General features: G+C 40.6%; 1 protein-coding gene across 2 annotated transcripts in view; it reads left to right on the top strand.

Annotated features, from left to right (window-relative positions):
- Window positions 1-26,693, top strand: part of PTPRG (protein tyrosine phosphatase receptor type G) — a gene marked incomplete at both ends in the record, with an annotated part of 742,222 nt that overhangs the window by 494,172 nt on the left and 221,357 nt on the right. For both annotated transcript variants that reach the window (XM_079713343.1, XM_079713342.1), the window contains one exon: window positions 20,009-20,104. In XM_079713343.1, coding sequence (XP_079569469.1) covers window positions 20,009-20,104 — 96 coding nt within the window. The remainder of the gene's footprint in view (window positions 1-20,008; window positions 20,105-26,693) is intronic.

The raw sequence follows: 26,693 nt of genomic DNA, 5'->3' as shown, positions 1-26,693 counted from the left end.
GTATTGAAGATGTCCATTATTAGTTACCTATTATTTTGGATTATGGTTTTATCTTCTCTCTCCAATTGGTCTCCCGTGTACATGTCGCGTGCTCAGAGTAGCTTGTTAAGATATTAGTGTCCACAAACTCATTTGTAAAGATCAGTTGATCTCATCAGCTTGCTGTTTCTTGACGGTAGTGGGGACCTCCAGGGAGAGAGACGTGGGCCAGATAATTTGACTAAGAAAAAAGAATCAGGCAAGTCTGGTTCTTCTAGGAGTCTCTCGTTTCCCCTGATTGCCCGGGAAGGCTGTAAGGAAGAAGAGGCAAGGTTAACAGTGGGGATTGGGGGACAGCTGCCTAACGTGTATCTCTTTGGGACATTTGAATTCTTCCCGGTTTATGGAAATGGAACCAAATTGGGAATCCCTATTATGTTTATACCTTTAAAAAAATCACATTTCACGGTCTTAACAGAACTGCATTATTTTTTAAATGTATTAACCATGTGACAACATGCGACAGGGCCTTCGAAGATGAAAAAGATGTGGTTTCTGACTCTACAGTGCTTACACAGGAAAGGCACGTGTGTTGCCAAATAAGTTTACAGATGACTTTTAAAGGCTGAATTACAGCCTACATTGGGAGCAGAAAGTAGTCCCTGCCTCTGGGCTCCTGTGGGGAGGCTGGCTGGCTGGTCAGGCGTCCTAGTCAAGAAATACTTCACATAGCAGGTAACACTTAATTTGAATCGTGAAAGATGGTGAGTAGGAGTTTTGCAGGTAGAATTACATCTTAAGCTTTCCTGCTTCCGGTTGTTCTGAATTGATACACTCACATCATAAATTGCTATTGTGGTTAATATTGTAATTAAGGCCCAATTATGTTTCAAATGTTAGTGGAATTGAGTCCACGCTTTCACTGCATTGCAAAATTTAAAGCGGTAATTTATATAGGACTATTATTATAGTATTACACTCATTTTAAAGATGACACCGTACTTACTTTTTTACATTTTGGATTAGAATTGCAAAATGTGTTAGAAAAAAAAGGTGATGGTGCAGCAGAAGTGGAGCTACAACGGCTGCAATCACTGAGGGCAGGCGTGCTAATGGGAGACCAGCTCCTGCTTTTTGAGCATCTAACTCGGGCTAGTCTGTCGGCTTTATCTTGTCACATGTGCTTTTCACAGCAGCCTCAAGAACTAGATGCTATTATATTTAATCCCACTTAACAGATACTGAAAACTAAGACACATGCAAAGTTCCCCATGTTAGTTTTCAAGGGGTGCCTTAACAAAGTATCATAAGTGGGAGAGCTTAAAACAACAGAAATTTACTGTTGCTCCCTTCTGGAGGCTAATAGTTTGAGATCAGGCTGTCAGCAGCGTTGGTTCCTTTTGAGGGCTTTGAAAGGGAAGCTGTTCTGTTCTCTCTTAGCTGCTGGGGACTTGCTGGCAATCTGTAGCATTCCTTGACTTACAAATGCATCACCTGCTTTACCTTCACAAGGCGTTCTCTCTGCCTGTGTGTGTCTGTGTCCAGATTTAGCCTTTTATAAGAACACAGTCAGATTGGATTAGAATCCATCCTCATGACCTCATCTTCACTTGATCATGGGCAAAGACCCTGTTTTCAAGTAAGGTCACATTCACAGGTATTGTGTTTAGGACTACAACATCTTTTTTAGGGAATACAGTTCAACCCATAGCATTGTTCACCCAGCTAGAAAGTAGTGGAAACAGGATTCCAACTCAAGTTCATGTGACTCCGTAGCCCTGGGCTCTGACAGCTCTGCCATCATGCATTAGCCCCAGTGTCCGTACCCAAATGTATCGTGTGCTTCTTAACCCAGCAGCCAGTAGACAAACATCATGATGTGGTCATCTTGTCCAGACAGGATTGATTTGAGAATATGCCAAAGAGGAAATGTTAGTCCAGTCGTCATGATATTGGAAATTTTTCACCTCCACTGAGATATAAGTGATGTGCTACATTCTGTGTATGAGGAGTTTCTGAGCCATTGTCCAGTGAGTCTAAATAGAACAGGGCAACTCAACCTTAGCACTGATGTTTTGGGCTGGATATTTCTTTATTGTGTCATGTGCATTGTAGAGTGTCTACTAGCATCCTGAGCCCCTACCTACAATATGCCAGTAGCACCCACGCCACAGCGTGTCAATCAAAAATGTCTCCAGGGCTTCCCTGGTGGTGCAATGGTTGAGAATCTGCCTGCTAATGCAGGGGACACGGATTCGAGCCCTGGTCTGGGAAGATCCCACATGCCGTGGAGCAACTAGGCCCGTGAGCCACAACTACTGAGCCTGCGCATCTGGAGCCTGTGCTCCGCAACAAGAGAGGCCGCGATAGTGAGAGGCCTGCGCACCGCGATGAAGAGTGGCCCCCGCTTGCCACAACTAGAGAAAGCCCTTGCACAGAAACAAAGACCCAACACAGCCAAAAATAAAAATAAATAAATTAAAAGAAGGCTCAACATTAAAAAAAAAAAAAAAAAGTATCCAGATGTTGCCAAGTGTCCCCTGGGGGGCAGTGTCACCCCTGTTTGAGAATCACTGGTTTAGAAAGGGAGGAATGGCTTTGTTGCTAAACAGTGCTGGCCTGGCACTTGCTATGCTTTGCCTGGACTTCGTCTTTATTTGGGTTGTTTGCTGGTGGAGAATGTGAGGAAGACAAGCTATTTTTGTTGAATTTACTCAAGGCTCTGTGCTATCCATGGACATGAGAAGGAAGACGACAGGTAGGATGGAGAGTTAAAGACCCAGAGCACATTAAACATGCTCTCTGAACAATGTGATTTTTTTTTTTCAAGCAAGCTAGTGGTTTTGGAATAAATTTGAGATAAAAATTTATGGTCTTTCATCTGAACACAAGGGTTTATCCACGTTTCCAGAAAAATGCAAATGATTCTGATGGCAGGCCTGAAATTAATGTTTTCACTCACTATTTTGGGAGATATTTGCAATTAAGATCAGGATTTTATTTATTTATTTTTTTAATCTTTTGGCCACGCCACGTGGCATGTGGAATCTTAGTTCCCCCACCAAGGATCGAACCTGTGCCACCTGCATTGGAAACGCAGAGTCTTAACCACTGGACTGCCAGGGCAGTCCCAAGATCAGGGTTTTAATGGGCCTTCTGTCTTAGAGAAAGGGGGTGGTAAACACTGGTCATACCTACAGGACAGTTTGTGAGGTTTTTCTGCTGATCTTTATGGTGAGAAGCCACAGCCATTCTCAGCTGGACATGGGAGCGTTCTTAGGAAATTCTGATTTAAAGTTCACTCCATCCTTCATCCTCCAGTTTATGCTGTTTTTTCCTGCTCAAGAAGATGGAGAAGTATCACTCTTCCCTTCAGAGAAATGCTTCTTTGTGGGTTGATTGACCAGGGACATCCAGAGAACTGTTTCCTGAGATGTGTTGGGATATCTACACCCCAGAGTGTTATCATGTCCCCACATCAGTCAGTGCATTTTCTCTCATCCCCAACCATTAACATGGTTGTGTACACTGGTAACAGCTCACAAAACTGGAAAATGAACTCAGAGCTTTGCTGCCATGGATGCCAACTTGCAAAGATGACTGTGCCAAAGCAGTGCCCAAACAGGTTCACAGCTCCAAGAGCCATGGTGTTGACGGCCTGGAAACCCAGCAGAATAGTTTTGCAAAAGGGAATCAGTCTGCTGTGCTGTTAATGTTCCAAACAGGTAATGCCCAAGAGCTCCAGATGAGTCTTAAAGTGCTATTTAAGACTCAGGAAATTCAGAGAGCTGTATGATCTGTATCACCCTGTGCTCTTAGACTGAGAACAAAAAAATGGTATTTCCATGCAGCACAAATAGACAGTCAAGTGGAGGAATCCATGGGGAGGATTATTGAGCCAGCGTGTTAAAAATAAGTGAGCTGTAGGTGTTTGAAGAAATAATAAAGCCTAATATGCCAACCTTGAGACCAGGGCATGGGCTATATTAGGATGGAATACAGTGGTCTGAATAAAAATATAATCCCTACCAGCGACCCCTTTGAAAACAGCAATGCATGTGCAGGTGTGTTTCCCCTAGCATGCAAATCCCCACAGATCCAGCCTTTCAGAAACAGGATGGAAAATTGTGTTTACCTAGCCATAGTTCTTCGGTGTCTGGTACAACTCCATTCCTAACCTCTACTCAGTAACTGTGGAAGCAAGAATAAGTTGCCTTGGGCTTCCCTGGTGGTGCAGTGGTTGAGAATCTGCCTGCCAATGCAGGGACACGGGTTCGAGCCCTGGTCTGGGAGGATCCCACATGCCGCAGAGCAGCTGGGCCCGTGAGCCACAATTACTGAGCCTGTGCGTCTGGAGCCTGTGCTCCGCAACAAGAGAGGCCACGATAGAGGCCCGCGCACGGCGATGAAGAGTGGCCCCTGCTCGCCGCAACTAGAGAAAGCCCTTGCACAGAAACGAAGACCCAACACAGCCATAAATAAATAAATAAATAAATAAATAAATAAATTAATTAATTTAAAAAAAAAGAGTAAGTTGCCTTATAGTGAAGAGGGAGCTTGACAACGCTAAATAATGACATTTGGATGTTCAGTTTAAATGGGTCTGTTCTTTGATTCTAAAGCCCTCCCCTCTCCTCCATTTTGTTAGTGTCCAGGTAATACCTCCTATGGACTCTGCTGATTCTTGTTCTTGGCCTGCGTTCATGGCTCTGGGGACTTTCTGTGACAAGTACGTGGGCAGTGGGTCTGTGATGGGCTTCAGTACATGCCTAGGTGCTGCTGGTTAGCATGACCCTAGTAGGAAGGTGAATTCAGAGTGCTTCCAGCATCTAGCAGATAGGACAGAGCTTGAACTGGAACCAAAGCAGCTGTTGAGACAAACCACATCCAGGTTCCCTGAAGAAAGAAAACAGAGCCCTAGTGATCAGAACCCACTCAAGTTGAGATCCCAGAGCGAGGCTCTGTTGCTGCTCTGAACTGCATGATGGTGTCTGCTGGGTGTGCTCTGCCTGGTGCCCATGAGTGATCATCACACCAGAAAGAGTTGAGGGCTCCACGGTGGAACGCTGCTTTGATGGGCTGAATTGAATAATCCTCCAGTATCTGATGGGTCCCATGGGACACATCCCCAAGTGTCTGGTCTTTTGTGGAGGAGCAAGGCTGGGTCCCTGACTGCTCACCAGCTGTTCCTGAAGCAGTTTCTATACTTTTCTATATCTCCCTTTTCCTGTCTTTAAAATGAGGGCAACAACAACACCCCCTTGTTAGAGCTGTCATGACCAAAAAAAAAAAAAAATTCCCTTATTTTTGTAAAGCACATAGCCCCGTGGCTGTTTTATAAGCGGAGCTCACAAAAGTGTGGATGATGCTTTTGAGACTTGGAGTGTCTCAAATTCTGGTTCCTTGGAACCTCCTCCCAGCCACCTCCCAGCAGTCACCTTGAAAACAGCTCAAAAGGTTGTCTCTAAAGACTCTGATACACTCCAACACACCCCCATCACCCACAGGAAAACCAGAGAATAAGTACTCACTGATCTTACAGCTTTCAACCTTGTAACAGTGTGGACCAAGGCCTGGTACGAAAGAGAGGATTTGCTTTAAAGCATCATAGCATCTCTTGCTTAGAATGAGCTGAAAAGCCATCTGGTCAGGAGGATGGATCTCTGCTGTTGGACATCAGGAGGTGGTTACTCCTGGTTGAGGGTATTGATCAGATGGAAGCATATGGGGTTTCTGGGGTCCAGAAGTGTTACATGAGTGCTCGCTCTGAAACTTTGTCAAGGTTACTTACAAGTACATTTATGAAGGGCACTGTTCTGCATGCATGGCGACACCTCATAAAGTTTGATGGCACATCTTGTCATCTGTGTACTGTTTGGTTCCTGTTTTAGTCTTTCTTTGCGGTTGCTGTCTTTTGCTTCTTATTTTAAATATTTACAAAAGTCGTTTTCCTCATTAAAAAAATTTTTAAACAGTACTGAACTTACGAAGTAAAAATTGAAGCCATTGTTTCATCCCTATCCCTCCATTTTCAGTTCTCAGACCATAGTTACGTTTCTTCTAGATTGTTCCACATGTTTTTTCCTCCTCCCTGTTTGTGTTTCTGTATTTTTTCCTTTACTTGAACAATGAGACAGTTATGTACATAGTGTTCCATAACTCACCTTTTTGACTCATTGGTATATCATGGACATCCTTGCATATCAGATGTAGAATCAACATCATTCTTTTTAAAGAGCTACATAATATTCCACAATATGCACCCAATTTATTTAGTCATTTTCTTATTGATTGACAATGAATTTATCTATAGTATTTTGCTATTATAAATCATGCTTCTTGAGCTCCATGAATCTCCCTAGTAACATACATGACACTACTTGAATCCCAACTAAGACAGCCAATTTTAAGCTCCTTTTGATTTAAAGTACCTTCTTCATTAAGATTTTGGGCTGGAGTTTTGTGGGGAAGACTCTCTATGGTGGCTGAATCTCAGATTTGGAGATTATAAACCAAGCTTCCTGGATAGACTTCTGCTTGTGTTCACGGTTACGTTATGTATTATAAATTCAAGATAAGTGAAACAAGTGTTGGGACACAGTTATATTGAATGTATAGTCATGAATGGAGCTAATCAATAACATGATTATTGGCTGACACCGTCTCCTGTAGACTCTTGGCTTCTTAAAGCCATAGCTTTGATATTTTGTTATTTTTGTCCCATCCCTTAAACTCTGTCTTTATTCCAAATTATTAACAGTTCCCTGCTGAGATGTAGCTATCAGAATCTCAAGATGTTCATATTAATGGAGCTATTAACCCCCTTGCAAACCAGCAAGGCATTCTCTGGCTTGGACCCAAAGCCTGGAAAACATTGCCTGGCTTTCTCTTAATGTTGAGGGTACTAGTTTGACTGGTTGACTGCCGAATAGTGCTGATGGTTTTTTTTTTTGGTTTTTTTCCTTTAAAATGCAGTACCTGATAAAATGGATGGCTAAAGGAATGGATTGTTATTTGATAAAGCAAGTTTCTTAGACTATTAATGGTAGAATCTAAGTGGTGATACATAAGTGTTCACAGTAATATTCTTCAACTTTGCGCTTATGTTTAAAATTTTTTCATAAGAAAATGTTGGGGGAAAAGGAATATGGAACAGAATGGGAAATGGGAAAATCTAATCAACAGAGGACTCTCTCGCGAGTCATACAGTCAATGAATTTAATACTACATAGTGAGTTGAAGAGAGATATCTATTTTTTGAAAACAGTTTTCATGTAATAATTATAATAGCTATAGTAATAATGAGGAAGAAGATATTAATATCATCCCGTAGGTTTTGTGGCATTCTTGTTTTCCGTGTAGTGTTTAATCCTAACACCAGACCTGTACACTTACAGTCAATCATCAAACCTTTTCTTACGTCATCATCCTCCAAACTAACCTAATACCATCATCTCAGTTTGCCATATTTGGATACAGAGGTCTAGAAATATTAAGTGATTTGCCTCCGATTTTTAACACCAGACGAGGCAGAGCTTGAACTGGAACGTATATTTTCTAAACATATCTTTGCTACTCCATCGTGTGTTCGCTCGGATGATAAGATTCTGAAATCCAAAATCATACTCTGGTGAATTCATGGGAAGGAGAGTCATTCAGCCAAGAATATTCTGAACTACGATCAAAGCAATGATGGTGGCAGAACTCTGTCCTCGTTACCACTGAGGCCTGTAACCACTTCCTAAAAGCTTCTCCCTAAATCGTCGCTTCCAGGTTGTACCCAGTACGTCAGCAGAGCTAGTGCTCTCCCCAGCTTTGGGCAGCCTTGTTTTGCTCCCTCATTCGTTGGTGTTTTTCTGACCGAAGATATGGTCTGGGAGAATTAGTACTTTGTGTTTACTAGGTGTGCACACTGTAATTTTATGGCTAGGTAGGTGGGAAACTATTAGTCTAAATAAATATACTTTTCAACAGAGCAGCTGTATTAAATGAATTGAATAGTCTGTGACTATCAGAAACAGTAGCTCCATCTTTTTTTTTTCTTCTTCAGAGTGTTAGCAAGCTTGAATAGTCATGTGTTTCATTGCAGGCACAAATAAATGAAGAGTGAATCACGTTAAAGTGAAGTCAGGAATAGAGCAGGATCATAGCCTGTGTGATGCTGTGCTCTCTGTCGCTAGGGGCTGATGGATTCATTCCTTTGGAGAGCTTTGCTGATGACGCTGATTTTCTGAGTTTGGTCCCCCAGATGGATCCATTAGCTTCACCTTCTCCTTCTGCAGTGGTTGGTGGGGATTTTGATTTTGTTCTTTTATTTTTCGATTCTTCTCTTTTTTCCCCCTCATTTTAAGTTTCTTGCCCCCGCCAGATGAACTATTATTTAGAGCCAGCAAGTATTTTAAACAGGTGCAATAAAACAAACCACACTTTCTTGGCTCAAAACCAATCCCCTCCCTAGAAAAAACCACTGTTGTTAGTTTATGTTATTTTCCAGATTGTTTTCTTGACTTTCCTTAGTTCTGTATATCTGTGCATATACATACACAACAAACATTTTGTTGTATGGCATTTTAAAAGTCAAATGTGTATTTATTCTGCATCTTGACTTTCTCCATTAGTAATACATCTTCAAGAAGTTTCAGTGTCAGTGCTTACTTGTCAATTTTTTTTCTTCTCTTCCATCGGTTATCTTACCAATTCTCCTATTTATTATGCATGTGAATTTTTTCCCATGATACCAACAATATGGGGCAAATAAATATACGTGTATATTTGTCTTTGTATTTGCAACACTTGTGGCCAAGCCTCAGTTTTCTGAATAAAGGTTCTCCTTAAATTATAAAAAGGAAAATCATTAGAAAAAAATGAATTAAGATCCTCATTCTTATTGGTTATCAGGAAGATTAAAAAATGAAAACAGGAGTGTTCACCCAATGTGTGAAAAAGAAGGATCCATAAATCCAATGTTAGCAGTGGTGTGGGAAGATAGGTCTTCTTATTGACTAGAATACAAAAGGTGTGTCCCCTTTTCCAGGGACAATTAGAACCACTTCTAGGGATCTGTCTTGAGAAAGGCTTTTGTGCTCATAGAGGCATGTTCACTTGTTTTTTATTTGTTTGTTTGTTTGTTTGTACCAGTGATTCTTACCCTTTCTGGCTTGCAGAGCCCTTGATGATTTTGATGAAAGCCATAGACCACGTGACATCAGGACTGAAAATGTGTTTCGAAGTGTTATCAGCATGTGGTAATAGAGGGAACCATAAGAGTTTATCTGATGAAAAGAGATAGACACTGTCCAGTGCGCACATGTACCACCCTTGGCAGTATTTCAGGAGATGTGCAGCCCTTCTGGAAGCCAAATCCGTAGCTCCATAAATTGGTTTTCCGCCCTCTACCAGTTATCTACCCAAAGCTGTTGGCTCTAAGGGAGACTTTGAAATCAGAGAGGGTTCGAATAGAGCAAGGCAATGCATTTCCTCCCGTGTGAGAAATAACTTCCTTCCATTTATTTATTCCACAGTCATTTAATGAGTACCTGCTATGGGCTTGGTCCTGGGGCCAGTACCACCCAGTGGGAGAGGTCCCAGCACACTGGACCTAGCAGAGTCCATTGTAAGGGCACCTCCACCAGAATTAAACAGAAGGCCTGAGCAGCAGAGAGCTGTTTTAAATGTTCTAGTTCAACTGACCAAACTAATCTAAAAGATGCCTCACTGTGGAGATTACCTTTAGAACACTAGAGGGTGTGGTTTTGATTTATAGAACTCAAAAAAGCTTTTGGGAAGCGTCCAGTTTGTCTGGCATGTGTGTTCTTAGAAATGTTTTGCATAAACCTGTTTCTTAGGGAGGCCCTCCTGATTTGGCAACATTTAGCTGCAAAGGGCAAAATGCAGTTTTCTGGATAAAACTGCACAACTTTTCTTTGTGCACAAGCTTTCTTGCAGGCTTCTGGCTGGGAGAAAGGGAGGGATACAACCAACTCTATACCCGTGTTAATTTTATTTAGCTTGATTTGCAAATTCATGGCACCATCATTTCCCCAGAACCTATTATGAGGTAGAAAATACAATATCAGAAATGAGGAAAGAACCATAATGGGAACTTTGGGTGAGTCAGTAACAAATAAACTGTATTTCAGGTTTCTTGTATTTCAAAACAGGAGACCTATTGCTGATTCCTCGTTGGTTTGGAATGATTTATAGCCTTTTATTTGTGGTTGAGTGTTGCAGTCTATGTTGTCATGGAAATTCTATTGAATTTATAGGTCCATTTATCCAACATGATTTTCCAGACTTTATTTCATGGTGAATCATGTGGCTGTTACTCCCAAGTACAAGTGATTTCTAAAAAGCTTCACATTACAAAGAGCACAAACGCTGCGGTGGTTATTTTCGTGTTTTTGAAATACAAATGAGTTCCAGATGCACCTAGGCGGTCCCCTCCCCCTCCGCTGTGTCCAAGGTGTTAAGCATTTCAGAACCAGAAGCTTGTGTACAAAACAGCTCTGCAAGCAAGGAAAGGTTGTTTTAATAGAAAAGAAGGTTATTACAGTAACTGCAATAGGTGAAAGAGGTCTTGAAGTTACTGGTTTACGGGTAAGGGCAAGACTCTCCAATCTTTGAGCCCCATTACAGCAGACTTGTGCCTCCTCCCTGCAAGTTCGGTAGTAGGAAAGAGAAAGGAAAACAAAGAGCTTTACCACATTCATTGACTAGACTTCGTGTGGCAGTGGGTGTAGGTGAGGTTTCTACACCTCAGCACTATTGACATTTCCGGCAAAGTAATTAGTTGCTTTGGTGGGGAGTGTCCTATGCATTGTACGGTTTTTAGTAACCTCCCTGGCCTCTGCCAGTAGGATCTACCCCCTAGTGACACCAACCAAAAATGTCTCCAGATATTGACAAATGTCCTCTGGGGTCCAGAAATCACCCCTCTTTGAGAACCACTGCCATGGAAGCTTTATGCTAGGATCCTAGCAATAACTAATAGGTAGTTCTCACTGCTAATGGGAAATCTGATCAGGATGCTGTGTGGAGAGGATTTTTAAAGTGTAGGCTGTGCAATCAAATGCCTGGGCTTGGATCCTGGCTTTATTACTTCTTAGACAAGACCCAATATCTCAGCCTTAATTTCCTTTTGTATAAAATGGGGAAAATATTATAATAGTACCTACCCTCCAAATACCCCAAGGATTGAAGGAATTAATTCACGTCAAGTATTGTAAGAATTGGATACATTACAGCAGCCCTCTGCTGCTGCCTCTCTGGGCTTCATTTTGCAGTGTCTGCCTCAAGGGGAAGGGTGGAAAGAAGCAATGCTAGGTCCACGTAATTGTTATTTAGTCCTCGGCTGGTGGGATTCTGCACGCTCTGAGCCAGCCACCCTAACTTGCTCTATGACACAAATAAGATCTCCCTGGCCTTATCCTCCTGCTTAGAGCAGCCTCTGTTGAATGGAATGGGTACAGAGCAGGGAAGCGAAGTCAGCCATGCTCCATATTTATAGGAGAAGACTATATTTTGTTGATCCCAGTTTCAAAAGCACAGCTTTTTCACTCATTTTATTTCTTTATTATCAAAATATACACAAAGAGGAAAATTCACAAGTAATCAGCGTACAGCTGAACGAATTTTCATACACTTGGAACCAGACCCCAGATCAAGAAAGAGCACTTTCTCGCCCCCTCCTTCCCCAAGATCCCTCTTCCAGTGACCGCTCGCCAGGCGTAACCACTGTGTTGGCTTCTGAGTGCAAGAGTTTTTCCTGATGTTGTACATCATTCCAGAAGAATCACACAGTATATCCTTTTTTTTTTTTTTTTAAAGAAAATTTCTGTTTTTTTGTCTCAGCATGGTTTGTGAGATTCGTCCCTATCATTACCTGCCATTGTAGTGCATTCTACATTGGCACTACAGTTGTTACTGATTAGCATCTGGGTAGTTTCCAATTATTGGAAAGCCCATTATGGATTAACATCTGGGTAGTTTCCAATTTGGGTTTATTGAAAACAACCCTTTCACTAACTTATTTGTGTTTTTTCCCTTTCTTTTTTTCCCCCGCATTAACTGATTTCTAAAGACACGTGAAACAATAGGGAGCCTGTCTTAAGCCAGATGCTGTGGGAGGTGCTTTACTTGAGTTATTTTATTTAATCCTCAGTGTAGCCCAGTGACATACTTTTGATCCTCAGTTTCCTCATGGGGCTGCTAAGACGCGGAGAGGCTGACTAACTTCAACCGGCAGCTCACACAGCTATCGAATGGGAGAGCTGGAACTTACTACCCTCCTTCCTGCATCCGTGATGAGGGAATCTAGCCAACATGCAGCCAGATGCTGAACCTGTGTCATTTATGTCCAAACTGATGCTGAACTGTAAGAAATAACTCAACAAATCATGCATAGTAAATCCCTTACTGTTGGAAGCAAGAGCCTGAACTTTTCCCTACCAAGAGACGAGGGCAGAAGTTAAATGTTTGACTAGTCAGATGAATCACCGAACCAGAAATTCCAAAAATCAACTAATAAATAGACTTATAATGGCATAAACAAGTTACACGCAGAGACTTTTATAAGGGATCCCCAAAACACCCTGACACCTGATGGTATAGGAGTCATAGACCTGCTGTGCAATTTGGGTTCTTCTGCTCCCAAAATTTGGATTCCTGCTGTATATAGTTGAAGATACTTCCATATTACAGAGCAAGGGAAATAAGTAAGGATTAGTGCACTCTGTGATTAATGATACTGTATAAAGCAAACGTTTCAGAATGTTTATTTAAATGCTACCTTGCGTGTAAAGATGTTGAATACCTGCTGTTCTCTGGGGCACGGTTCTTCTAAAAATATTCTTCCAATGAAGGCTGTGTGAAGCCCACACACAGGTTTCTTTGCTACACCTTGTGGCATGACTCATTGGGATTGTTGACAGGCCCAAACAATTTATTTTCACTTTTATTTACATATCCATTCTGGTCATAAAGAAAGTAATAAAGATACATAATAATAAAAAGTGAGAGCTGTTGAATTTCTTCTTACTTTTCCCAAGCACGTGAGTAGGGATTCGTTATTACAGTGATCCCATGAGGTCAGTATTGCCTCTATGTGACAGAAGGGGACACTGAGCCTTAGAGATCTCAGGTGTCCTCCATATACAAATCAGGTCTGATGCTGTAGCCCATGTCCTTTGGTCTTCATTTAATATCACCCAGTTGTGTTGTCTGTCAAGTTCATGGATATTTTTCTGTAAGTCACGAGAGTGTGAACTGGGTTGTAGTAGGATATAATAGAATGTAGCCCCATTCTGCAGGGGAGAGGCTTGTTAGAAAGAGATGAATGAAGAGGATAGAGCTCAGAGCTCAAAGAAACTCAAAAAGGAACAGGGTTGCAGAACCGTTTTATAATGTGATGCACAGACACATATAAATATGTCTGGGTGTGTTTTGCTTAAAATCAGTAGTGACATTTAGGGGTGTATTAGTCAGAGTTCACCAGAGAAATAGGACCAATAGGAGTTATATACGAGAGAGAGACAGAGAGATAGACAAACAGAGAGGGAGGGAGATTGAGATTTTAAGGAAATGGCTTCCTCAGTTGTGGAGATGGGCAAGTGTGCAATGTACAGAGCAGGCTGGAAATTCCAGCAAGAGATGGTGTTGCAGGCTTAAGTCTCAAGGCTGGAAACTCAGGCCGAATTTCTGTGTTGCAATCTGGAGACAGAACCCCTTCCTCTTAGGGCACGCTCTGGCTTTCAACTGATTGCACGTGGCCGCCACGTTATGGAGGGTAATCGGCTTTACTCAGAGTCTAGGGATTTAAATAGTAGTCATAGATTTTTTAAAAAATACCTTTACAGTAACATCTGGAATAATATTTGACCAAACAACCGGGCACCATAGCTAGGGCCAAGTCGACACATAAAATTAACCATCACAGGGGTAACAATATAATCATGACCCTTTAAAAAAGTAACTGGGAGTAAAGACTGTTCATTGACATAAAACAAAATACCCATATCATAGTTCTGAATTCAGAGTGTTTGTTATATAATATACATAGTGTGTATTTATCATTTTTCTCCATAATTTAAGTGAATAGATTTTCTTGTGTTGGAGTGTTAAAATTTCAGACTAGAGTTGCTTGGGTGGAAAACGGTTTGAAATTCCTTGCAGATGAAAGAGAAAGTAATATAATCTGGGTTTAGCAGACCCATACCTGGGTCCACTTAGCCATTTCATAGTGATTTGGGCTTATATCTGGGCCTTCCTGAACATTTTCTCCAGCAGTTTAAGTCCATTCATTCTCTTAGTATCCTGATCTCTCCCTGCTACTCATCTTATGTTATTTATTCTTAGAGATAGCAAGAACCTCATTATACTGATTGGGGCTTTATCATTGGACTGTCCTTGCAGCTAACTACCCAGAGCTCCCACTCATTTTATTCATTCCAAAATATGAATTAATAGTATTTACAAGAACAGCACTGTTCAAGACACAGCCTTTAACTAGGCAGGTAGCCTTCCTGCCCTCATCAGTCTTCCTGTCTGATGGCAGTGGCAGAATGAAAGGATTAGAACGTGCTGTGTTGAGTGTGTGTGATCTGGCTATACAGTAGTGAAGGTACAGCATAATCTAAAAATTAAGTTAGAGTAAGAACCTCTTATCCAAAACCTTAATTCTGACACCATCATTTGCAAATCGTCCAACAAGTGGAACCAGCAGATCATGAACTGTGTTGGGATTTTTACTTTGTCTTTGCTACATGTTTTTATTCTTAGGCAACTGTTTTTTGTCCACTACCATGTTCTCAACTGGCTGACTACATGGTAGGCCCAAGAATGATCAGGAGAATACATTTTGCCTCTTCAGTTCTGTTATCTATGGCCTCTTATTAATTCTGCTCTTGCCTTTCTAGTCACCATCTTTATTTCATCGTTTATGTCTCACCTGTTCTTTTCCTGTAGCTTTTCCTATGTGTTCTTCCATTCCGTTAAAGATGAACAACAGTATCCTGGAAATGTGTGATGAATCTATGGGTAGATGGCCTTTCCTCTGGGCTCTCTGCATGCCATTTCCTTAATTCATCATGAATTTTTTGGGGGCCATGTATGTGAGGAGGGGTGCGCGTTAGAGAAATATTATGTAAGTTTTTGAGAGGAAATTAAAATGTAGAGCTTTCTAAATCACCAAAGAAAGTACTGCTGGAGTTTCCACTCTTGCATTGGGATCATTTCTTCTTGCCGCCATCAGGACAGGGATGTGAGAGCTGACTTACACAAACAGCTACCACATTAGAGAATAGGAAGTCCACCTTCAAGAAAATATCCCCTCTTGCCCATTGCCTGTATTATTCTGTATTCATTTAGTGTATGCCTTACGTGACCGTGAGCCATTTACTACTTCTGGCGTTTTTGTGGTACATGTATCTACAACTCAACTTTGGCATTCAAAAAAAAATGTTAACCTTGTTTTATTATTGATATTTTTATCTTCCCAAGTGCAAACTGTCTTCATTTGTCATAGTGCCATATACATAATAGGCATGAAGCAAATTTTTTTGCCTACTGGAAGGAAGCACAGCGATTAAGGCTTTGACTAGGATCGGAACAATTAGGTTTTATCCCAACCCCACCCTCCGTCCTAAAGAGTGTTGTAATTTTAGAAATCCTTCTTTTCTTTGGCTGTAAAATGAGAATCATGGTGGTACCTACTTCAGTGAGTATCAATGAATGAGAGTACAGTGCCTGATATACAGTAGGCACTTTATAAATATTTGAAAAATAACAACATGAATAAAAGTACAGATGGCCGTCGTTTTCAGATTTGTTGATTTTTATTTATTCAGCTTAACACAGATAGTGATACAAATTGGAAACCTGGCATATATATAGTTTTAAATCAAATTGCAACTAGGACAGTTTTAAATGTAAGGGGGGAAATAGAACAAGGTAGGAGAAAAGGGCAGCCAAGTGGGCGTTTTATTGTGACTCTGTATACATCATACTAGGACCCTATGGCATGAGAGTGTTGACTGCTGTCAACCCTGTTCTCACAGAACCCATCTCATCTTCCTCCCGTTACTTGATGGTGTTGTCATTCATTCGGCCATTTGCCATATGTATGATTTAGCACATGCTTCCTGGTCAGTGATGGGATAGAATACCATTTTCCAAATGTCAGGTTATGCCACATTGTACTCGATGTTATCTATCGCCTTGATCTGGCTAGAGGAATTCCTGCAGATTTTTTTCCATTCCAACCATTACACAAGGTAAAATTAAATGATCCACCAGGCCTGTGATTCTCGCTCATGAGTTTGAAATACTTTATAGAACTGGTCCTTCAGTTGCACCCTGGTACCCACAGTCTACCAGTGGCTTTTTTAGTTGACCTTCATGCAGTTTGTTTCTGTTGTTGGGGAGACTTACATATCTCATGGCACTCTTTGTGTTGGAGGGACATTCATTTACACCAAGTTGACCCAGTTTTCTGGGTCCTGGTTGGAATAGATGTACAGAGCCTCAAGCTGTACAGTTTCTTTTTTTTTTTTTTTTTTTTTTGCTGTACGCGGGCCTCTCACTGCTGTGGCCTCTCCCGTTGCGGAGCACAGGCTCCGGACACACAGGCTCCGCGGCCATGGCTCGCGGGCCCAGCCGCTCCGCGGCATGTGGGATCTTCCGGGATCGGGGCACGAACCCGTGTCCCCTGCATCGGCAGGCGGACTCTCAACCACTGCGCCACCAGGGAAGCCCTGTACAGTTTCTTGAAGAACCAAAGCGTTCCAATATCAAATATATTTGGAAAATATTGAGTTAAAACTTTTTGGTCTTTAAATACCATTCCTCACTAAAAGAAACCAGGGCTTAGTCAAGAAATGGCCAACTCCAGGGCTGGAACAGGGGAAATACAAGATGAGATTAGAACATCTGTGCCAGCTAATAAGGAGGTGCTAAAGAATGAAAAATGACGGGAACACGGCAAAATGACAAAGGAATCTGTTTGAAGGGTCTCCTGCTGGGCAAATTGGTGCTCTGTGAAGCCACAGTACTACAACTGTCGTCCCCTGCCCAAAAGACACGACCTGAGTCTAATCATGAGAAACCATGAGACCGACCCCAATTCTACATAATAACTGGGCTGCACCCTTCAAACTACCAAATAAAGAAAAAGAAAGGCTGAGTAACTGTCCCAGGTGAAAGTTGGGGGTCGGAGGGGTCGGTATAAAGAGCCATGGCAACAGAATGCAAAGTTAGGTCCTAGATTGGATTCCTGGACCAAGAACCAAATAATGATCTATAATAAACTTTGTATCAAAGTGAAACTTGCTAATTTTAATAATGTTACTGTGGATATGTAACAGAATATCCTTATTCTTAGAAATGATACACTTAAGTATGTATTGGTAAAGGGGCATATTTCCTCCCACTTAACTATTAAGTGATTCAGGGAAGATAATTGCTTGGAGGGAGAGAGGAAGAATGCAAATGGGTAAAATATAAATTGGTGATGTGGGTAAAGAATATAAGGAACAGTTAAGAGATCTCTTTATTGCCCGATTCCCCATATCTTTTCTTCAGTTTCAGTTCATGTTTCTACAGGAAGAGGGTTGCTATACAGTAAGCTTGACTTCGATTCACATTATTAGAAAGAACGCACTTTGGGGGAGGCTGAAGGAAGGCTCTGAACATGGCACTTGAGGGCAGATACAGAAAGTTGGTGGGCTTACTCGCAATATTCAGCAGCCACCCCAGTCCCTTCCAAAGATGTTTTTGTAAAATAGGTCTCTAGCCTGTGCCTAAATTTGTCTCATCAACAATAACAACAAAATGATTTAAAGTCCAGTGCCCTCTCGGCAAAACTCCATCTACTTATTTACTTTCATATTTAAGATATCTTTAAAAGTTAACAGAATTCAATAGACTACAACTTGAGAGAAATAGCAAGGAAAACTGATACTTCAGACCTATGGCCGCTGTTCTCTTTATGAGACATTTTATTATCCTGATGGGTGGAGCCATGACTCAAAGACATTTTCTAAAAATGAATTTCCTCACCCAGTTGTAAATGAAAATGCTCTTGAAAAGATCTTAAAGTATTTTGTATCACACACTATTCAGGTGATGCATTAAACAATGCCGCCCCTGCTCATGGGCTGAAGAATAAGAAATCCTTCTGTGAACTTAGTTCATTTGAGGGCCTGGGTTTTAAAAGGAAAGTGACGTGTAATTTTCTGAGTATACTTGTACAGAGTTTCTTTCTTGGATTAGTGGCATTGTCCCCAAAAGCAATTCACCCAGTATTAAACTATTTTAATCTGCACCTCATTGAATGGATTTTTTCTCAGAGTAAATTCATGATGCCTGTAGCCGTCCAGACATAAAGGCAACACATTTATAAGAGGTTGCCAGCGTCAGTGGGAATGCGGAGTCTAAGGAAAATAATTCACCATAAGAAAGAATATTCTCCAAAAGAATCTACCCATTCTTCTCCCATCCACTTGGTTATCTAACTTTTCCTAAAAAGTGTCCTGATTTGGGCTCCCTCATATACCTTTCAGAGAAGATATGTCACCTTGTTCTTAACATCTTGGTTAATTCAGTCAGCAGGGCTCTGTTCACCTTTGACGTGTACTTCAGCTTGTCTCTCTGACTTCCCTTTTCCCATTGGGAATTTATCATTTAGTGTCAAGTCTCCATACTCCATCTGGGGTGTGGTTGTTCAGAAAATAGCATCATGTCATTTGGAAAAGTGGGAAAATAGAGGTCATGGAAGAGAGCTAATGATATAGGAGATATAGGAGATTTGATTTTCTGTAAAGAGTAGGGGCCATTCTAGAAGATTCAGTGCAATCACATTCATATTAGAAATCTTAAGGTGCCTGCCAAAAGTTAGCGTGACAAGGATGACGATTTGTGGAGCACAGTTAAGGTCCAGGCATAGTGCTGCACACTGTACCCTGCACGTACGTGTTTGATCCCCACACCCATCCCACCAAGGGTAAGCGCTTGATTCTATATGTAAGGAATGATGCTTAGAAATTTGCTGGCTTGCCTGAGGGCTCACATGCAAGTAAACGAAGAAGCTATAATTGGGTCCCAGATCTTTTTATTTTTATCACATATGTAGTCTCTCAAGGATACTCTGTAGGTTGTTTTTGTTCTCTGAATTGTTCAGGTATTGAGGAATGTGCAGGCATTAAAATTGTATAATTGTTTTAAGTTGATTTATCCGTGTTCTGCTTTTTGAGTGCGAAACCCTTGCCACATGTAAGAGAAGGTATTTAAGGTTGGGATGAGAGCACCTGGGCTTTACACTCTTCAACTGCTGTTTCTTTTTAACCAAGTCGGCATCAACTTTCTGAAGCACTATTTCCTCATCTGTAACTGAGTGTAGTAATTTCTGCCCAGTTTTCACAGGGATTGTTAGATGGATTTAGTGAAATCATGAATGGGATGGCTTTTCACAAACTGTAAAATATAAAGCATTATTATTATCATTACCATTATATTCTTTTTTGATTGACTAAAATCGTCCATTTGGACTGTTTCTCAAAGCTACTGAGAGCCCCCCTCAGATTCTCGTCATTAGAATGGGCATTATCTCTAAAGATGTGTCCATTTAAGCGTTTATAATTTTAACATAAGGACTGAATCTCACAGTCTTAGTTTCCTACTTCATGGTATTTAACTCCATTAAAATTTTGTTTCTTAATAGGGACATTTCACCATGACATGAGTATTAGGTAATCAGAAGGTGTTGGTGTTATTTATTTTGTGTGGCCAGAAGGCATTGTAATTATGTGGAAAGATGTGTGTTTTAGTGATACCTACTGAAGTATGTAGGGGTAAAACGATATGATGTCTGGGGTTTGCTTTCAAATACTTTAGCAAAGAAAAAAGTACGGATAGATGAATACATTTGGCAAAATCTTAGTGTGTTGGGGAATCTGGGTCCATTGTACTACTCTCTCTACTTCTGCATAGGTTTTCCTAATGTATTTTCCTAATACATTTTTAAATTGTTCTTTTACAGATGCAGATTTTCTTTTACAATCCAGATGACTTTGACAGCTTTCAAACTGCCATTTCTGAAAACAGAATAATCGGAGCCATGGCCATATTTTTTCAAGTAAGTTAACAGTAGGCTCAAGTATTGATACTTCAACCAAAGAGTTCTCTTGAGGTTTTTTTTTTTTTTTTGATTCACCGAATTGTTCCATGTTTAATGAATGCATCTGTTTTCTAGTTCACACCTGTCTAAATGAAAGATATTTCATATTGTCTAATGTGTGATTTAAAATGTAAATAAGTATGTTTAGAAACATAATGAAAATTTTTGCATGAATTATTCTGATTTTATTGCTACTTGACTGGTGCACAGATTGAAGAACACATTTATCATCTAAGTTACTTCACTGCTGAAGTGTTTTGAACAGGTTCCTACAGCATATTAAGAGACTGATGTAAAAAAAAAAAGTGGTTTTTCTTTTGAGCAACTTTAAATTTGACATTACTTGCAAGTAGGTTAATAAACTGCATCGGTCATTTATCTAAAGAGACCTCGTTCCCACCCCACCCCACCCCCAGAAATCCCCATGATAACTAAAATTTTTATTGGGACCATTTCCAAGTTAGTACATTTTCATTAAACGAAGTCCCTAGTGTGGGTTTTGGCACACAGTAGACATTTGGTAAATGCCAAATAAAATATGTATCTGTATCCAGCCATCCCTGTTTCTATGGGATGGAGACCCTGTGGTATATATGTCTTTTCTGCACGAACAGAAGTCTGTTCTGAGCACTGTGCTGTTGGCAGTTCACTTGGGTTCTGTCTGGACCCCTTCTGCATCTAAACCATGATTGTTTTGCCTTAGGCAATACTGAGGTCACTTGAACTTCCATTCTTAGACAGTTTCCACTTACATAGTTACCTCTTGTTTTCTGTTATTGTCCTCTTAGCACACTGTTTTTCATGTTGCTGGACCTCTACTCCTGCAGCCCTGCCATCAAACCTACCCCTGCCTCCCTCCCTGTCATGCCCACCCATGTCCAGTCCAACCAGGTTCTACTTTATAGGTCATCCTTTTTATAGAAAATAAATTTTAAAAATGTTTTTATGAGTACTGGAAGGTCTGTTTCACAGCGTGCTCTACCCAAAAGCTTTCTATTTTTCCAGCTCTAGAAACTCTTGTTAAATGTAAGCCCAATTAAAGTATTGGGCAGGGGAGGCATATTGGTGTACAAACCAGCAAAAGACCTCAGTGTGAAATCTAGGTTTTGGATTTTTAAAGTATTTCCAGGACACGAGAGTAGTTCACATACAAGGAAATTTAATGTGTATTTCATCTAGTTAGTCCTCTAAATTTTGGCTTGCTGTCCTGTAGACACAAAATGGAGGGCAGATAATATAAAATAGAATAGTTTTTCTTTCTTTTTTTTTTTTTTTTTAGATAGCAGCTGTATTGAGCTGCTTTCTTTCTTTTCTTTATAAGTCCACATATGCATTTATACATCAGAGTTCACACTGTGTCATGTAGTGGAAAGAAGATGGTATTGTTATTTTAATATGGCAGTCTCATTAGAACCTGTATTTTGAGATCTCTGTGTTTTGAATCTTTCTAATAAGAATGCTAAATTTGGGAGTTTGGTATTTCTCCCCCAAATAGAGAAATCTTGATGTATATTTCCAAATTCAAACCTGGCATCTTACATTTTGGTATTAAAGAGGTATTCATCATTGTTTGAGCAGTGATTCAATGCCAGCTATGGTACCAGTTGCTACATTAAATATATAAGATGAATACAGTCAGCTCCTGCCCACTAGGAGGACCTCGCTGTCACAGTCCCATGTGATAATGACTAGAAAGACATGAGTAGAGAAACTTTTCCACTTGTAAAAGGCTGTGGTCTGACTTGGTGCTCATAAACTCACATATTCATTTTCCAGAGTCATAGGATGTGAATGACCTACAAGTGCATGTCTAGGCAAGGCTAATTTCTGTGCAGTTGCTATAGCTTTGATGCCAACTTACTCCACACACTAGAATACTTTTCTAACACTTTCCATTTTTCATTATCTTTGTTTCTTTTTTCTTCTGGATCATGTGCCTATTATGCTGGGTTGTTTTGGCTCTCTCACTGCCTTTGCTGTGATTAGATATGATGAGGTTCTTATGTTTCCAAAACACCAAAGCAAACACAAACCTAGCAGACACATGGTCGACCAGGGAACCGTATATTGGCTGAGAGGATAGGTTGCCTGCAGGTGGTCCTACTGTGGCTCATGGGCATGATTATGGATGCTACATAGTGTTTACAATTATTTTCTTCAGTTAAATATGGAAGATTTTACATAAAATTTCCTGATGATGTTGCAGTAATCAAGATCTGAGTAGTGACTCTCTGTCTCCTTTGGAGGGGGTGTGAATTCCCATGGCAACACAGTCTCTAGGCGGTTTTCTTCATGACTTCCTGTCAACATGACCTTGAGATCATGACTCGAACCTGGACCCCAGTAACTTTGACTAGTGCCTGACATCTTTTGGTTACAGACAGAGTTGAAGGTCAGTCTCAGTGCTGAAATATAGTGAGCCAGGTTTCCCCTGAGTGCTTTGTGTGAACCCTAGTAAAGGAAGGTTCGCCTCCAGGTATGGAAGAAAACAAATCATGGCAGCCCCACATGGTTTTACGCGTTTGGGCCCACACAGTGCTGGAAGGCACATTCACTTCATAGCTACTCCTGACTGGAATATTTATTACAGTTTTCCAACATATGTTAGTAATGCATCTCGAGGAAGGAGCACCTTTATTCTAGTTCACACGCCTTTGGACTAGCAGCCTTCTGGAAGATATAAGAGAAAGGAAGGGGAAAGTCTGATTTTAAAGGATTTTTAAAATAAAGAAGTTAAAACATGACATTGGCGAGGGATGGAGATATTTGTTGTTAAACCACTAAAGAGATAAATAAATGCTTGTTTAGCTAATTTACATTAGTACAAAGTTAATTATTTTCTTTTTGTTAAAATAGAATCTCCACTATACTAGTTAGCCTGATTTGAATTCCTGTGGAAATGTAAATGCCAAAAGTTATTAAAATTCTCTCTTAATATATTATTCTGATAACACTCTACTTGGGTTATCTGTTGGAAGAAGTAAGAAATGAAAGCCTAGGTTTATAGGACAGTTGAAATGACAGTGGAATGAAAAGGCAATTTGTCGAAGGATGCTTGGCTTTGAAAATAACTCAGAAAGGTTTAAATAGCTTTGATTTAAGGTTACAAATCTTTGTCGACTTAAGTTGGGATTACCTCCTAATAAACCCGTCGTAAGTTTAAAATAGCTTAAGTGGAAAATGCATTTAATACACCCAAGTTACTGAACGTCATAGCTTAGCCCAGCCTCCCTTAAATGCGCTCAGAACACTTGTATTAGCCTGCAGTTGGGCACAATTGTCTAACACAAAGCCTATTATTTTAACAAAAAGTCTAACACAACATGAAGTTTTGACTGTCTCATGGAATTTACTGAATACTCTACTGAAAGGGAAAAACAGAATGGTTGGGTACAGAATGGTTGTATGAGTATTGGTTGTTTACCCTTGTGATCCAGTGGCTGACTGGGAGCTTCGGCTCACTGCCCTGCCCAGCGTCAGGAGAGAGTATCTCACCATATCGCTAGCCCGGGAAAAGATCAAACTCTGAAGTAATGTGTGTCACTTTCACACCATCATAAAGTCAAAAAAGTTTTAAGTTAGGGACCATCTGTATAGAGCAGAGAGTACTCAATCCTCAAATTGACCTTTACCTTTAACTTGACCTAAATTTTTTTCTTTTAATATATTTTGGAGTATAGTTGATTTACAGTGTTGTGTTAGTTTCAGGTGTACAGCAAAGTGAATCAGTTATACATATGCATATATCCACTTTTTTTTTTTTTAGGTTCTTTTCCCATATAGACCATTGCAGAGTATTGAGAAGAGTTCCCTGTGCTATACATAGTGTGTATATGTCAATCCCAATCTCCCAATTTATCCCTACCCCCCTTACCCCTGGTAACCATAAATTTGTTTTCTACATCTGTGACTCTACTTCTGTTTTGTAAATAAGTCCATTTGTACAAACAATAAATGCTGGAGAGGGTGTGGGGAAAAGGGAACCCTCCTACACTGTTGGTGGGAATGTAAATTGGTACAACCACTATGAAGACCAGTATGGAGGTTCCCTCAAAAACTAAAAATAGAACTACCATTTGACCTATATTTTTTTAGATCAAGAATCTTCTATGATCGCCCTCGGAATTGGGTTCTGATTTGGTTTTTCTTTCTTTCAATCTGTTTCTTCATCATTCCTCTTGGAACACGTCCCTCCATTTTCCCATCAGCATCGAAATGTCTTTGAACTGTGCACCCTTATTAATGGCTTTCAGTCTGATGCTCATAGAAGTTTGGGATCCCCAAACTTTTTATAATTTTGATTACTGTGGTTTTATAGGTTTGATTTTTGTGGGTTTTTTTTTTTTTTTTTTTTTTTTTTTGAGGAAGCACATAATTATCTTTGAACATGTTATGGGGAGGAAACCTCAGGTGTTTTACTACCCAGTTGCTACTGTTATTTGAATGCCAGAAATTTTATTTTTATTGATTTCCTGATTCCATTGAACTTTAGAATTATAAATGCCTGATTATTTAAGAGCATCTATATTTAGAAACTTTTCTCATGTGGTTCTTTCCAGCTTCCTTGTTAGACCCTTTTGGGTTTAAGCACTTCTGAATCTTTGCATCAGACACAAAGATAAAATTTTTATCATGTCTGCATCCAGAGGCCCAGTCAACAGCATATTTCTTGTACATTTAAGAAATAAATAAATTGATTTTTAGGTTGTCTTAAAGTATTTCTTTTTGAAAACCTATCTTCACCAACTCCGTTGAGGCTTCTTCATTTAATGTTAGCAGTTCTGCTTCTTCTGGGAGGATTGAGCCCCTTTGCACAAGTATTTGCTTTTTTCCTATTTAAATTTCTACCCACTCTCTGACTGCTGTCGTTTGGTTTTCTCTAATGTCTGTCACTCAGGCATTTGGGCCTTCTTCACTTCTGCCCTTCCTTCATTGTTGAAAGCAAACTTCAAAACTCAAATGTTTCAAAAGTTGCTAATGCCTTCTTTATATCATGTTGGTGGTACCGACTGCTTAATTATTTTTCTCCATCTGGAGAGGCTTAGTAATTAAATGAAATGGCAGCACCTGGGATTATTTATAGATGTTGAGAAGGCAGGAGGAGCTCTTGATGACTCACCCAGGGCTGGCAAGGATGCCTTTTTTTTTTTTTTTTTTTTTTTTGGCGGTATGCAGACCTCTCACTGTTGTGGCCTCTCCCGTTGTGGAGCACAGGCTCCAGATGCGCAGGCTCAGCGGCCATGGCTCACGGGCCCAGCCGCTCCGTGGCATGTGGGATCTTCCCGGACCGGGGCACGAACCCGTGTCCCCTGCATCAGCAGGCTTACTCTCAACCACTGCGCCACCAGGGAAGCCCCAAGGATGCCTTTCTCTCCACTTCCCTGGATCTCACCTGCCCTCCCCCGACCAAAGGGAGATGTGATTTGTCCTTCCTTTAACCCCCTGTTTCTCTTAGCATTCCATCTTGCATTCAAGCTGTTATTTTACTTGCTTTCTTCAGCCTCTGTACTGTGAGATCATTGAGGTCTAGGAGTACTCACTTACTCATCACCGGCATCTCTTGCAAGTGACTTCCACTGTGGCTTGATTGTACAATTACTTAGCTGAACTCAGTGGAAACATATTTAGGCCCTAGAGTCTTGATTGGAAAGGAATAAGCTGATAACATGGTAGCTAAGGAGTATTAGAAACAGGCACTAGGGAGTGTAGGACCTGAGAATACTAGAATACAAACTCTTGGAGGTGGAGGTCCATCCACCTTTCCCTGGCCCTCACATCAGTGTCTTGACCTCAGTTGTTGTTCAGGATATAGGTACTGAGTAGGACTAAGTTACAGGAAACCTTTCAGGATCCCACCACAAGATTAATGATTTGGGCTTTGGAAAAGGATATGTCTAGGTGGCTGTGTAAGCTTCAGCTAAGAAAGGTGGTGGTTGTACAGAAGTATAAGGCTTTTGAGATGGTGAAGGACATTGAACATGAAGTTTCTCAGACTCCCAATCCATTGAGGATAGGGCTTTGCCCGGGGGTTCCATTGGGTCTAACATGCTTTTAAAGGGCTGTGTCTCTGCTTATGCCTATAGGTGGGAAAAAGCATCAGGGCTTGAAACTTCTTAAAGGTGTAGTGCATTCAGAGGCCTTAAAGGAGTGTGTTAGTGCCAAGAATATCTGGCTATATCTATGTCTGAGAACGTTTTTATAAAGTTTCGCACCAAAATGATTTCATCTCAGTAGACTGTGGGTGGAGAAGCTTTTTTGGATTATTTTGCTATTTTTCATTCTGGCTTGCCTCTGTCTTTTTCTTGAGCATTGCCTTCCTAGGGTTAGTTTCTATATATTTCAGTGTGTCTGTATTCATGTTTTTTTGCTTTTTCTTGCTCTTGCTGTGTCCTTGCTTATGCTGACTCATTTGCTCATTCTGCAATATGTTAAGCACCTTCTTTCTGCCATTATTCATGAACATTGCAAATGTATCCTTAGAACTGTAGCCTGCCCTCAAAGTAGTTAGAGAACTATACGTTTTGAAAAGAGTTGGCCTTTGAATTCT

The sequence above is a fragment of the Hyperoodon ampullatus genome (assembly GCF_949752795.1).
Source record: "Hyperoodon ampullatus genome assembly, chromosome: 10".
Lineage (NCBI taxonomy): Eukaryota > Metazoa > Chordata > Mammalia > Artiodactyla > Ziphiidae > Hyperoodon > Hyperoodon ampullatus.
Note: the sequence above shows the minus strand (reverse complement) of the source record. Positions and strands in the feature narration are given on the sequence as shown.